The 15,770-nt window shown below is 39.0% G+C and overlaps 1 protein-coding gene across 2 annotated transcripts in view; it reads right to left on the bottom strand.

Moving 5' to 3' along the window:
* Positions 1–15,770, bottom strand: part of aox5 (aldehyde oxidase 5) — a 51,955-nt gene that overhangs the window by 23,432 nt on the left and 12,753 nt on the right. The window contains exons 9-15 of one of the 2 annotated variants that reach the window (XM_088930474.1): positions 13,986–14,130; positions 9,930–10,022; positions 9,185–9,336; positions 7,408–7,501; positions 4,483–4,592; positions 3,857–4,041; positions 1,576–1,770 (exon numbers count right to left, since the gene is read on the bottom strand). In XM_088930474.1, coding sequence (XP_088786600.1) covers positions 1,576–1,770; positions 3,857–4,041; positions 4,483–4,592; positions 7,408–7,501; positions 9,185–9,336; positions 9,930–10,022; positions 13,986–14,130 — 974 coding nt within the window. The remainder of the gene's footprint in view (positions 1–1,575; positions 1,771–3,856; positions 4,042–4,482; positions 4,593–7,407; positions 7,502–9,184; positions 9,337–9,929; positions 10,023–13,985; positions 14,131–15,770) is intronic. The other variant, XM_088930473.1, reaches the window with a different exon arrangement.

Below are 15,770 nucleotides of genomic sequence, written 5' to 3'. Positions count from 1 at the left end.
AAATTAGACGGCAACATCTTCCAGAATATACACTTCCTATAGCTGGAGAGGGAATACTGCAGTTATACAGTATTCCTGAAACAGTTAGCAACTGGAATCCAGTGAACATATTTATTCCACATAAGCATAATTCTACAACTCTTTAAATAATGTATTTTTCAATTCATGGTGAACAATTAACATTTTTTAAACAAAGAAAAGGTCCAATATCCATCCATTTGATTAATTATCACAGAATGTAAGCATATCCTCTAAGCTGATGGCTGGATATCAGCTTTTCTACTGCTTCAAGCACAGAGAAAGTAAGAAAAAACGTGAACTTTAAAACACAAGAAAGCCTGTAAGCAAGGAGAGGCCATTTGTGCTGCCTTTTTCATTTGGATGTTTAGATTTAGCCTAAAGCTGTAATACCTTCTTGAGGTACAGTATGAGGAGGTATGATGACAAAAATTGAATTAAATATTCGAAATGAGGTCTTAGCAAGGTCTCAAGTTTGATTTTATGTTCCCTTGATATAAACTCCACACTTACACTATGTGCACAAGCATTCTGTCTTGATGAGGACATAGAAAATTCCAAATAAACACCTACATTCCTCTAATGTGTAGCTTCCTGTAGCTCAGGATCACCTGTGTGATTTGTCTGATTGATCACCCTGCATGTATCACGACTGTATGTACTTCATTGTATTTGATTTGTCAAATGTCTGCACAAGCTGTAATGTTTTAAGAACATAAAAAAGGTCATTTTGGGGTCATCTAGCCTCTTTGATAGTTAGTAACTACTGTAAATGATTTATGGATGCCATCCAGCAGTTTCTTGAAAGAAGCCTGACTGTTGGCTTTAACAAGATGGCTCAGTAGCATGTTCCACTCTCCCATAATTCCTTGCAAAAAAGTGCCACCAGTTTTCATTTTTAAAAACAGTTCCACTTTATTTCCTATTAATAATCTCTTACTGCTTTCAAATTTTGCTTTGCATATGTGTGTATATAACAGATATTAATTGCTGTTTCAAAGTGTCATGACCCCAAGCTTAAAAGCAACAAAATGTGAAACCTATGCAAGGTTTTGAACACAACAAGGCACTGTATACAGTATGTACTGTACATTTTGTGATGGTACAGAAGGAGCACTGAGCACCATATGGATTATTTAAACGCAATGCGATGCTGTGAAAGCTTGCATGCAACCACCTGATTTATGAGATATTGATACAATTATATAAAAAAGTGGCTTATTCAGACTGCCCACCTACCATTTCTAACCTGAAACTTTCAGAGAAAAAAAAACAGACAAAAATTAAACAGGATTAAAACTGTATTAACAAACACTATATACTGTATTAATAACACACCAAGCCAAATGGAATTTCAGTAGGTGGTGGATTTACAGCAGTTCTCTGGTAATAAAGTACATTTACCTATACAGTACAGTATGTACATAATTAAGAAATAAAGTACTTTGAGTTGTACAAGAAAGTAAGTGATAAATGGTGCACACCTAACCCTGTGGTGCTCACATCAAATCTTCTTTTTCCTTTAATACAGTAAAGATGCACGATGCAGGACCTCACCCTACCAGTGAAACGCAATTGAAACAAATTACCCTATCCTTCAGCTTCTGTAAGACTTGCATGTAGAACTTGAAGAAGAAGCTGAGAGTCAGGGTCTTCTTGAACTCCACCCTGCCCCCAGGAGCAGAGGGAGAGAGAGAGATCTCCTCCCCGAGCAGATGACAGGCCTCCTGCAGAGTCTTCTCATCCCAGAGCCTACCAGCAGACAAGACCACAGGCTCAGCCAGGGAGCAGAGAGGGGACACCGTGTCAAATGTGTCACTGTGTGTCTCACCGGACCAGGTCACAATAGGAACAAATCATTTTTGGCTAATGCCATAAAGCTTTTCACAAATAGAACAACTTACTGCACTTACTTTATTGTCCCAGATGGGAAACTTGCTTTGCAGACAGAAGACATAAATCATTACACAATACATTCAACAGATGTATGATGAGAAAGAAAAATATATACATTATAGATATAGTGATTATACAGTCAAATGTCCAAATTGAGAAGGTTAATAGCTGTGGGAATAAAAGATGACTTAGTTCTATTGCTCTTGAATCCAGGCAGTCTAAATTAACATCCCAATGGAAGGACCTCAGATTCACTGTGTAAGGGGTGATCATGACAGTCAATGATTATATTGGCCGTCCACACTGTTTGCTCATAGATGTCTCAAAGCTGTAATTGTTGTGCACCAATAATTTTGCTGGCAACCTACACAATCCTTCTCATTGTGCGTGTTTTGTGTGTATTTGGGTTATCAAACCAGTCTACCGTAGTGAATGTTAGGACAGAATAAGGACAGTTCTATAGAATAAAGTCATCGTTGTAGTGCACGACTTAAAATAGCAGAGTTTTCTCACGAAGAACAATCGCTGTTGGCTCTTCTTGCATGACATCTGTGCTTTCCCCAAAGGTAGGGTCTGTGTTTTTAATTCGTCATCTCCATATTTACACTACATTAAATACATAAAAACTCGCACGGTGCTAAATATGCATTTTTGTTTGTTAAAGCGAAAATGGGAAGGTAAGCATCAAGGGCAAGTAAAACAAAAATTATGGATAAACAGCAACTCCTTGGATCCTGAGGTTTTTATGCCTTGAGAAGTTTCTTTCCTTCTTTCTTTTACAAACAATTGCAAATCTAATGAAAATAATAATAATAGCTTACACTTATATAGCGCTTTTCTGGAAACTCCACTCAAAGCGCTTTACAGGTAATGGGGACTCTCTTCCACCACCACTAATGTGCAGCCCCACCTGGATGATGCGACGGCAGCCATAGTGCGCCAGAACGCTCACCACACATCGCTATCAGTGGGGAGGAGAGCAGAGTAATGAAGCCAATTCATAGATGAGGATTATTAGGAGGCCATGATTGGTAAGGGCCTCCCAATGGGAAATTTGGCCAGGACGCCAGGGTAACACCCCTACTCTTTTCAAGAAACATCCTTGGATTTTTAATGACCACAGAGAGTCAGGACCTCGGTTTTACGTCTCATCCGAAGGACGGCGCCTGTTTACAGTATAGTGTCCCCGTCCCTATACTGGGGCATTAGGTCCCACGTGGACCACAGGGTGAGTGCCCCCTGCTGGCCCCACTAACACTTCTTCCAGCAGCAACCTTAGTTTTTCCCAGGAGGTCTCCCATCCAGGTACTGACCAGGCTCACACCTGCTTAACTTCAGGGGGTTGCCAGTTGTGAGGTTGCCAGTTGGGAGTCTAGCAATACACTAAAGGCTTTATGCATCCAGCTCACTGTCTTTTGTTAGACGTGTACCTTCAGACTGATATAGCAATGTTCAGAAAATGGGTAGCAAGTTTTACTGAAGAAAAAGCATTTAAAAATTCCCTAGTGTGAGAATAACATCTCTGATGTAGACCGGTTGCGATTAAAACTTCAATAACAATAAAAATATTTTTTTTCATACAACAGAGTGTATTAATAATGTTACTTTAGGTGCGCAGAGTTTCTGGGTGCAAATCTTATTAATCCCATCATACAAAAGAAAGTATTACTATGATAAAAGAATCAAACTTCTTTTGAAGCAGACTAGAAACCTAGATGCCATCCAAGAAGAGCCAACAGCATTTAATCTTCCTAGGAAAACTCCGCTATTTGTACATGTGTACTACAACAATGGCTCTATTCTATAGAACAAAATGCATTGAAACAAAATACATATTGCAGAGAGAGTTCAGTTAAGGCAGACCTAAATGATGAGCTCATCAGAAATGCAAAAGATAAGTTAAAAACAACCAGGAAAGGCTTTGAGATATTTCGTAAATTACCTTCCAGCCAGCTCCCGGCACGTGTGGCTGGCCCTAACCAAGGTAGGGCCCACTCCTCCGTAGAAGATATTCAGTGATTTCACAACATTGGTGCCCTCTTCTAAAACCACTCTCATTCCCGAGTTCACAATGGAAAAGGCAAACTCCCGGCGCTGAGCCTGGCGGAATGCGGATACAAACTCCCACTGCATCAAAACACAGACACGGGTTCATTCCTCTGTGTTGGATTCTTAGCTCATGATTGTCGAAGGCACTATTCAAATATACAAGTAATAGGTTTATTCCATGCTGAAAAAAAGGAGAAAGAAAACACAACGTTTCGGCCGTGGAGCCTTCTTCAGGTATTTTCTTTCTCCTTTTTTTCAGCATGGAATAAACCTATTACTTGTTCCTTTGCAGCCTACGCATGCTGACGCAGCTACCTACCTGAACTATTCAGATATATCTTATTTTACATTTTCTTCCATGATCCAAGTATTTGGTAATTGTTTGATGCCTCTACAATCCGCAGGAATGTGATTTTTGGCCACTGCAGTGAGCTATCCATGCCCTTTCTCATCCCAGTAAGGAGTTTTGAATAATACCAATTTAGAAACTGGATAAGTGGCTTTGTTGTCATACTGTACCTGTCTGGAGTAAGGTATATGGACTGTAAGAAGAACTTCATCTGGCTTGAGGGCAGTTTTCCCAAATCCTGTGAAGAATTCTTCATTTAGTCGAATCTCTCGTGACCCACCTAGACGAAACAAAGTCAAGTCCATAGAAGAGACGTCAGAGGGTGCATCATGTAGGACTGTTTCAAACAAATGAGCAAAGAACAAATGAACTTTTGGGGAGGATCTGACTGAGATGTTCAGAACAGTAAATTTTTGATTCAGGAAGATTGTGATCCTGGGCAAGAGACATTTCTTCTAAACAAAGAGTGTCGAGAATTAGGCCACTGTAGAATTTATCCATTGCTCAATAGATAACATAATGGAATAACCGTTGGGTATTTTTAATATGACTGACCCTACATGGGCTAAGGTGTCTAAGAAAACAGCTAACCAACCGGGCACAAATTTCCCATCAATACCCAAGGAAACAGAATAAGGCTCACTTACATTAGGAGCAGATCGGAGAATGTAGGTGTTATACCAATTTATAAAAATGGACATTGAACTGAACCAGGAAATTATAGACCAGTCACTCTTACATATGTTACATGTAAGGTTTTGGAAAGGAATGATAGAGCTAAACTAGCAAAAACTTTTGGAAAACAATAACATTTTAAGGGACACACAGCATGGATGCAGGAAGGGAAGGTCAAGTCTAATTACCTTCCTACAATTCTTTGAACAAGCAGCAAGGCTTATAGATAAAACTAAAGCACACAATGTCATACACTTAAAATTCAATTCACTTGATGATAAGGTGCCTCAGAAGAGATTCCAAGATTAAGAGCCAGAGTAGTCCAAGATAAGGTATCCACAAGAACTGGTTCAAACAAGCAGGAAATGAAGCTTCATGTTAAGGGGCACAACATCCAGTTGGACAGATGTAAACTGGTCTACAGGGGTCATTTCTCTTTCTGGTCAACGTCAATGATTCTGATTCTTCTATAGCTATCAAATTTGTTACATTTTCAGATGGTATTAAAAGAGCAGGAGTGGTAAATGGAAATAGAGTCATGGGAATTAAAAAGAGAGAAACAAAATTGTGTATTCGGCAGGCGTGTTAAAACAAAGTGATCCACACTGGAAGTAGCAATATACATTATGCATGTCACACGGGTGATTTGGAGTGACTGGAAACTACACACAAAAGGGATGTGTTTTTTGGGGCAGATTTGTTTTATGTTATCATCAACACAAACTGGGGAAGAATGAAAAAAGCAAATGGAATGCGGAGTTCTATAGCAAAAAGTGTGGAATGTCAATCCAGGACAGTTATGCTTCAGTTTTACAATGGACTAATTAGATCTGAAAACATTGATCTTTAGATTGTTTAGTAGCTTTGGTCACTTACCACGAGAATAAACATTATATCTTTAGAGTTCAGAGAAAAGCAACTAGAATGATTACTGAGAATCTGTGAGTCTCGGGTGATTATCATACAGGGACAGGTTAAATGAAATAAATCTCTTAAGTCTAGAATACAGAGGTTTAACAGGATATTTGATTCAGGGAGAGTCTAAGGGGATATACTGTATATAGCATTAATCCAGAGTAACACTTCACAATTATTAGTGAAACACAGACACAGGATCACAGTTGGGAAATTCATTCAGGTCTACACATAGGAAACAACAGGCTTTGCAATCAGGTAGTTGAAGCCTATACTCTGGGCACTTTTAAAAAATAGTTGGATGAAATTTTAATTTCACTAAGCTAACTGATAAGCAAGACTGGCCAAATGACTTCCTCCCATTGCTTCCTTATCTTCATATTACTTAATGAATATGGATTACTCAGAGGGAACCGTCTCCCTCAAAGCTACCATGCTCTCAAGATCTGGCTCTATTTAAGACTCATTAAAAAATCTTAAATGTGTTTAGGAAACAGGGCATGTGGTCTGCCACTTGATTATTGCATTCCTGCAGAGCTACTGCTGCTGTGAACTATGGTTCGCGATCTATTTCAGTATGATAACAATAACCATGTGTATCTAATAGCATTGCAAGTGTACTATCCACCACATACAAAACTGACTTTCAGTATTCCGCATCGATAACTTTACTGAATCGTATTCTGCATTTATAACTGAATCACTCCATGTTAGTCCATCAGTTTGTCCAAGACGCCTTTTGTTTTTCCTTTCTATAAAAAATATGTGTCAAGCACAGAATACAGAAATACAAATGGCATTTAATCCAATTATTTGTAAACGATGCGATCTAACGCTGCAAACATAAGTGCTGCCCTTACTTATTGAATTGCATTTATCCATTTTCTAAACTGCTGATCCAATACAGGGTTGCAGGGGAGTCGGAGCCCATCCCAGCAACCACTGCCTGTCCATCACAGGGAACACACAGATGCAAACATGCACACACTCACACAAGGGCCAACTTTACAGAAGCCAATTAGCCTACCGGAGGACACTCACATTAACCTGGGGAGAATACATCAACTCCATGCAGACAGCACCCCAACAACTGAACCCAGGGTCCAACAGTGGTGAGGCAGAAATGTTAACTGCTGCACCACCTTCCACCCTCTTCATAAACTGATCAATGTATTACGACATCCTAACCAACAACTTCTAACATGGATAAAGAGTTCTCAGGAATTTTAGAACCAATATGTTTTACATTTAATGAATTAGTGAATAATACTGTTTCATGTGTGCAGAGCAAACACTATGATCACAGCTCCATACCTCCTTCTCCCATTACACAATTTGCTTTAACAATGAACAAGCCTTCAGATTTTATTAGTTGCTCTATTGTACTTCAGACCATTAAATGACTGTAAACAAGTGCAGAAAAAAATAAACAGAGAGAACTTCAGTAAATTACCTATAATTACCTTATATAAAGTTAGTTGGATTAAACTCAGACAGCAACTTACCTTTGGATACAACCAGGAGGGTACAGTCTGCAGCTGCCAGGATACTGTTGAGGTCATACTTTGGGATGGCACTCAGAATATTTCCCCCAAGGGTCTGATAATGAGCACACAGAATACAGCTCAAAGCTATCAAGAACCTACAGTATGAGACTAACAGCATTATCATTATTTCATGAGGCCAAATTGTAACCAATGAATATTTCATAACAACATGTGGATAATGAGAGTTGGTTTTCAAGTGGAGACATCTGTTTTATTTTATGGATAGGTATTTTGAAGAAACTTTAACAAGCATGACCTCACTTTCTTCACATACAGTATACCAGCACAGGGTTTTTAGTCCATGACTAAGAAATGGATGAACATTTTAAGAGGTTTGTGTATTACTTTTACTGCAAAGTGTTTCTGGTGGAGAATAAACACAGCAGTAATTCACTTCCTATCAAGAGTCCTACCATACTCTTGCTCTATATTAAATAACATCACAAATAATTCTAGTTTTACACCTGGAAGTTGACACCTAGAGAACATAAACCAATATTTAGTCCAAACAGAAGATTTGCACCTGAAATTTGACACCTAGAAAACATAGACCGATATTTAGTCCAAACAGAAGATTTGCACCTGGAATTTGACACCTAGAAAACATAGACCGATATTTAGTCCAAACGGAACATGTCTGGGATGCCAGAATTGTAAATATTGAGATTTAACGATGATGCTTTGGATCTAAATATATCTTATTTCTCAGAGAATTGTAGGACTGATCGCTTCATGAATGCTGTGTTTTTTGTATAATAAACCATAACAAAAACCATCTTAGGATCTTAGAAGTTTCCTTACAATTTAATAAAACTAAAAATAGAACTTTTCTTACAATTAAATAAAAAAGCAAAGGTGAACAGAACTCTTTACCTCTACAGTAGTTGTTTCAGGGATATTTTATGCTCGTTGCCCTTATTTTGAGGACGTCTGCATGTGAAACCATGGAGCCAATACTGGACTGATATAAATTTACTTCACCTGTTCAATTTGTTATGGAATACTGAAATATTGAATACCAATTATTTGAATACTGAAAAAAGGAAATCCTGAATGACCAACAGATATTTTCATGTAAACTTCAAACACCAAAATCAAATGATAAAAACAGTATGTTACTTAAGAAAAACCTTAGTATCTGGCACTAGTAAATCAGCACTGGCAGTTATTATGTAATCCAGGACTGTCTGAGGAAACAGAACATGAGTTGATGTCGATCAATATGTGTCACTGTTAACATTTTCTCTTTGACTCTGCTTGCCAAATGTTTCTAGTTGCTACTTAATTTACTTTGTCATTCCCACTGACTGGCTTAAAAAAATGTAGATACTTAAACTGGTGCATTCTATGGGGAGATGATAAAGTAAACTGGAAGGACAATTGTACCAGTGGCCGACATGGAACCACAACAATTATAGGCAATGTTTAAAAAACAATGTGAAGAGGGACTATCGCAGGTAATAATTATGTACATGTAAGTGTTCAAACATCCAAAGAAAATATATGCAAATTATTAATTAAGCTAAGAGACGAGGGGGCCTGAAGTTTTATTAAGGCCTTTTGTGAGCCTGTATCCAGACTGAAATCAAGAGCCCAGTTTAAAAGTAACACTATTCAATTTTGGATTCAATCCACATTTCTCAATAATGACTGCTGCTAAAAACAGTTTCTTTGAAGGCAATGGCTAATTTTAGAATATTAGAGCCAAGAACGGGAACTCTGCAGAGAAACTTACTGCCATATTGCGTATCTGTTTCCCAGCCAGACAACTGAGTGTCTGTAATAGAGCCTGAAAGACCTTCGTCTTCTCTTCTGCCAATTCAGATACCGCTCTCTTTAGCTCATCTTTCATGGCGGAGAGACTGCACGCAGCTCCGAATGTTAGCCCTTTAAAAAACACAGCATGAGTTACACTATTGAATATAGCTGACATATCCTGCACCCTTTTTTGTGGACATACTGTACTGCAGGGCAACACAAGGGGAGTAGTAAGATTATCATATTGTATTCTTCCCAATCCACATTCACCCAGATGTTAAGCTTGTGATATCCAGCATTCGCCTGCAGATCATAAAATCTAAAATGGATTAAACTGCTAGGAAATAGGAATTTTATTTTCCTACGATAAAGCAATTGGGGAGATTTTCATGCAGAAAGAAACAGTAAAGACTCAAGCAAATGTCGAGGAACCAATGTAAAAAACATTACAGGTATACATTACTGTACTTCTTGAATTTCTTCCATTATTGCATAAAGTACAATAGAAAGGGCATATTACATTATAAATTGTGCTCCTTCTATAAGTATATTTGCTTAAAGGTCTCATAGCCACTCTTGGGAAAAGCAAAAATACTATTGCTTGCCTCTTAGTTTCTTGTGTCTCGTAGTATAAAAATATATTTTTTGAAATTATCAGTTGGAACTTCCCTTTTGAGGTTCAAGTTTATTTGTGTCTTAGAAAACGTTAGTTTTGAACTTACCATATTTTCCCTCCTTTATCATATTGAGCTCTGCAATCCTGCCTGGAGCAATTATCAAAGGGTGAAAAACCCCTTTCAGTTTCACATTCAACCCTGTTGAAAATAAAACATACAGGCTTTTCACAAAATCTAGATGTCCCATGTGTGTCCTTTCAATGCATTTTTATCAATCCTCTAGAAATTAATCGCAAATGGATTCAGATGCATGAAAATTGGATGGAAGCACCTTCTGCAGCAGTTAAAGCCTCTCTTTTTGTCAACATTTTGTCAACTCTCCACACCATCCTGGTGCAATTTTTGCCCGTTCTTTGCAAATTTCTTTAAGCTCTCTCAAATTGATTGCAAACTGCTTTTAGACAACATATTTCAAGTTTTTCCACAGATTGCTGATGGAATTCAAAGATATTCACTTTTTTATTCTTAAGCCACTCCAGTTCAGCTACCTTATGTCCTTGCATGTTAAATTCTAGTCATGGTGAAAGGTTAACTTTTAATTGGGTTTCATGTTTTCAGGAGACTGAGGCAGGTTTTCTTCTAAAACTTGTCTGCATTTTGCTCCATCTATATTTCCCTCAATCTTGAGATCCCTGCTGACGAGAAGCAGACATATCTCCCTGCAACTCACAACTGGCAACCCACTGAAGCTCAGCAGGTGTGAGCCTGGTCAGTACCTGGATGGGAGATCTCCTGGGAAGCTATGGTTGCTGCTGGAAGTGGTGTTAGTGTGGCCAGCAGGGGATGCTCACCCTGCGGTCCATGTGGGTTCTAATGCCCAAGTATAGTGACGGGGACACTATACTGTAAACAGGTGCCATCCTTCGGATGAGATGTAAAACCGAGGTTCTGACTGTGGTCCCCAGGGTGTTTCTCGGAAAGAGTAGGGGTGTTACCCCGGCGTCCTGCCCAAATTTCCCATTGACCCTTACCAATCATGGCCTCCTAATAATCCCAATCTATGAAGTGGCTTCATTTCTCAGCTCTCCTCCCCACTGATAGCTGGTGTGTGGTGTGTGTTTTGGCACACTTTGGCTGCCATCGTATCATCCAGGTGGAGCTGCACATTGGTGGTGGTGGTGGAGGGGATTCCCCATTACCTGTAATGCACTTTGAGTGGAGTGTCCAGAAAAGCGCTATATAAGTGTAAGCAATTATTATTATTACTTTAACATTATGTTACCACCGCCATGCTTGACAGTAGGGATGGCATTGGCCAGGTGTTTTGTACACTCCAGGATTTGAAATGGGTTTGACCCTCTGTCATGCAGCCCAGCTTTATGGAGTGCATATGATATTGTTGACTTTTCAGCAAACATTTTCTCCTGTCTCAGCCATTGAACTTTGTGTAGTTCTTTCAAAGTCGAAATTGGCCTCGTTATGGCATTACTAACCAGTTTCCATCTTTCCCAGTTGCTCAGTTTATAAGGACAGCTTAATTAAGGCAGTGTCTGGGTGGTGTGATGCATTTTCCATTTCTTAATGATTGAGTAGACTGTGTTCTCAGAGATATTCAGAGACTTTGATACTTTCAACGATTTTATCTTTACCTTGCTTTGAAACTTCCTTATCTAACATGGTTAAGTGCTTGCTGGAAATTCACTACCTGACTAAGACTCACAAAGAAAAATTCTGAAATCCTGAAAATTACTTTTATGGCACACAGTCAGAGGCCTCTCAAATGATTGTGTGGGTTCTTAAGGTAATTTTGTGAGCAAAAACTAAATTTAGATTTGCAACAGCAAATGGTTTGAGTACTTGTGCAGTCAAGACTTTTTCATTTTTCTTTTAATATAAATTATTTTTTTACTTCTTTATTTTTAGTTTTTGTTTTGAATGTTTGGAGTAGCTTGTGTATATTATAAACATGAATTTTTACCTCAGTGTCATGACTGCAAGCTTAAAAGCAACAAAATGTGAAAATTAACTGTGCCAGAGTCTGAATACTTTTGCAAGACAGTGTAGTACAAATAGTAAATAAAATGTACTATTAGTGCTGTAATTTTAAAAAATGCACCCTATAATGTTTGAACATTCAACACCACCTTACTGACTCAGATAAAATATCTCTGTGGTTGTTTTTGTTTCAAACATGTAGCTTTTTATAGTCTACAAACATTTGTAATGTTTAAGTGATAGGGGATTTATTGTTATAATGATAATAACAGCAATGTGCAAAGACTACTGAATTTATAAACCAATGAAAACATTCTATATATATATATTCCATATGAAAGATTTAATGCATTTCCCTCACAAACACAAGGCATTCTTGTAATAAAAAGCAGATATAAAAATTCCGCAAAACAAACCAAATAGCTTGACCACCATGAAACTTGAACTTAATCAAGATTTCAAAAGTTGGGAAAGGAGTGACCGTGATTTATACGAATTGAGGATAAAAATTATTTTTCTGCTAGAGCAGTAGGCAGCACAAGATAAGTAAGGACCTCGGATTCCAAAACAATAAACTAAAAATAATGGTGACAGAGTACGCTGTCAAAAGTAAATGTTCTTTGAGATTAAAAAGCTGAATCTGGGAACGTTTCTGGACATAGCAGCAGTGGCTTATTTATACAGAGACAAGAATATAGCCACACTCCACTCAACTTTACTTTACAGGTAATGGGGACTCCTCTCCACCACCACCAATGTGCAGCCCCCACCTGGATGATGCGATGGCAGACCATGATTGATTAATGACCACAGAAAGCCAGGACTTCGGACTTCAACACCTTTTTCCAGTAGGGTGTCCCAGTCACTATACTGGGGCATTAGGACCCACATGGGCCACAGGGTGAGCGCCCCCTGCTGGCCCACTAACACCTCTTCCAGCAGCAACCTTAGTCTTTCCCAGGAGGTCTCCCATCCAGGGCAACCAGTTGTGAGTTGTAGGACATGGTTAGCTCCAGCTCTATATCTGTGCTACGGTCAATACTGCCTCAGACCCCAGTGAAAATACAGTTCAGACTTTGCTGGTGCAATGGCTCCAACGAAAATACAACTATTGCACCAACGGCTGGGAGACAAACTAAAATGGCAACCAATTGTGAGTTGTGGGACATGGTTAGCTCCAGCTCTATATCTGTGCTACGGTCAATACTGCCTCAGACCCCAGTGAAAATACAGTTCAGACTTTGCTGGTGCAATGGCTCCAACGAAAATACAACTATTGCACCAACGGCTGGGAGACAAACTAAAATGGCAACCAATTGTGAGTTGTAGGACATGGTTAGCTCCAGCTCTATATCTGTGCTACGGTCAATACTGCCTCAGACCCCAGTGAAAATACAGTTCAGACTTTGCTGGTGCAATGGCTCCAACGAAAATACAACTATTGCACCAACGGCTGGGAGACAAACTAAAATGGCAACTACAGTACTGTATGTGACACACTAACCTTTCAGTTCAAGATCTTCACTGTGCATACCTCTGCCATCGTTTTAGCTGATACGTGTATGTTATAAAATAACTAGAATGATATTACTACCAGGCCATTGTACATGAATTATATTGGTGAATTATCCATTCGTTTTCTAACTGCTTCATCTAATTCAGGGTCATTGAAAGGTCACCTGAAAGAAACCCATGCGAACACAGGGAGAACGTACAAACTGAACCCAATTTAAACCCAGGGGCCCAGCCCTGCAAGGTAGCAATGTCAACCACTGTGCCACCATGCCACCCTTGTGAACTATCATTGCTGAAAATATAAAATGGTGGGTTGGCACCAAACCTCCCTGTGTGAAGGGACAGCTACTGGAGCACAGGTACAATGGTTGATCCAAAATCAAATCTTTTTAAAGGTCCCCCATCTTAACGATGGTTAATTAACCACTCAGTCACTCAATATGCTGTTCAAACCCAGTTTTCTCCCACTCCAGAGGTGGTTATATACTGTAACTGAATGATTGTGCATTCAGCTGGAGATCTATTGTGAATAGACCGGAGATATATTAGCTGTCAGTAGTTTTAGTAGAGAGCATGTTTGGTTCGTTAGCTCTATCCATATGTAAAAGATAAACAAAAGACACAACAGAGTACAAATCATTTTACACCCACCAACAGTTGTGTTTCCAATCACTAGAGGAGCATCAGGATACAAGGATTTAAGCTCTAGAAGGTCCGCTAGATCCACTGGGGAAATCCATCGAATTCTGTTACCTTGGAAACACAGTGGCTGGTCACCTTGTTTTTTGGCCATTAGCTGTTGAATAGAAAGAAGTATATGTGCGATTTCTGTCTCCATGAACCACTCATTCCATTGTTCCAGCACTAACCTCTGACCTAAATCTCTTCACAAGAAAGAAAACTACTGCAAAGGCATATCTGTCAACATACATGACAATACACTTCAGACAGCTACTAGGAACTGGAAGCAAGTTGTAAGAAAGAAAATCATTGGGATATAACTTTTACATACTGTCTTTTACATATCTGGCAGAGAGCAAGCATGTCATTTTTATCTGTTTTTTTTTTTCACTCAGAAAAGCTTCTTCAGTTGCGTAATATTGAGACACTTTGAGTAAAAGGCAGGTCTCAACCCACTTGGTTTAGATTGCTCTATGCTCCACTCCACACTGTGCAAAGTGCTTTTTTGTGATGTGAGTAAGCATGTCTCCCTTTCAGATTTGGGTTGTTCTGTTATTCATCCATAGAAGCAATTGTTATTATTGAAATTGCTCCAATGCATCTATAGTGAAATGTATTGTAACACTTCAGGGTTCACATGGGCACCCTCGCCATCCTCAGCAAAGGGCTGTCCCACCTCATCTCTGACACCAATGTAACGCTAAGGGGTCCACATGGGTGCCCTCGCCGCTGCTGCCTCAGGTTGGCCCCCCACCCTTGGGGACTCAAACCCAGGCCTCCGGCATCACTCAACAAGGACCCAGCCTCTTGAGCCAAAGGGAGATCTCCCTTCAGCCCGGCGGCTGCAGTCCCTGCTATTCACAGGGGAGGGCGGTGACGTCACCGTGCTGGTAAGCCGGCTCTCACAAGCAATGGAGGCCGTATGCGTTACAGTATTCTATAGCGACATTGTAAAGCATATTTGTATTAAGAAGGAAATAGTGGTTTGCGTAAAAGTACGCTTTCTTTCTCTTTTATAAAATATAAATAAAAAGCTTTATAAAAGATTTATAAAAAGCACTTATTAGTGTTGAAAATCTTGTAGGTTTGAATTCTGTGTTCCTCTTCTGTCATTGATGCTATATTTCTCATCAAAAACAAAGTCTTATGCCTTCGGGGACCCCAAAACTATAATATTAAGAGGTCTTTGTACAATACTACTTTGGTGTCACTGTCTTTTGTGAAGAAAATGGCACATTTTCATGACTTTTTATCATGACAGATATAAAGTCAAGAACTTTACAATGTTAAAGTTGAAAGATGACCTGATTTGAGCACTCAAAATCCTTAAAGGTACTGGCAATCAAGTCCTCTAATCACCAAGGCAACCCAAATTACCTCTTTCAGGATCAACAGTAAAACATGAAGCACTTCTGATGTGTTTTTAGAACTAACTACAGGAGGCATTGTTTAACGAAAAGGGATGTAGAAGTCTGGAAAAAGTTGGTCAGCTACATAATTGGAGCTGATTCCCTGGCTTCTTACAATAAACATCTGGATAAGCTTCTAATATCAATTATCTGACAGCTGAAAACCTAACAGATTAGAAAATGGCCTCCTCTGGTTTGTACGTTTTTGTTTTTTAAATTGGTTTCTCTGGTGTACAGTATAAGATGTATTTCTTTTAATACTTCATTGTCATGCAAGATGTGACGTGTTCAGTCACTCTACATTAAACAAATGTTGTACTTTTGATGGTTCAACGGGGATAAAGAC

This window comes from Atractosteus spatula, chromosome 13 (genome assembly GCF_055471065.1).
Source record: "Atractosteus spatula isolate fAtrSpa1 chromosome 13, fAtrSpa1.hap1, whole genome shotgun sequence".
Taxonomy (NCBI): Eukaryota; Metazoa; Chordata; class Actinopteri; order Semionotiformes; family Lepisosteidae; genus Atractosteus; species Atractosteus spatula.
Note: the sequence above shows the minus strand (reverse complement) of the source record. Positions and strands in the feature narration are given on the sequence as shown.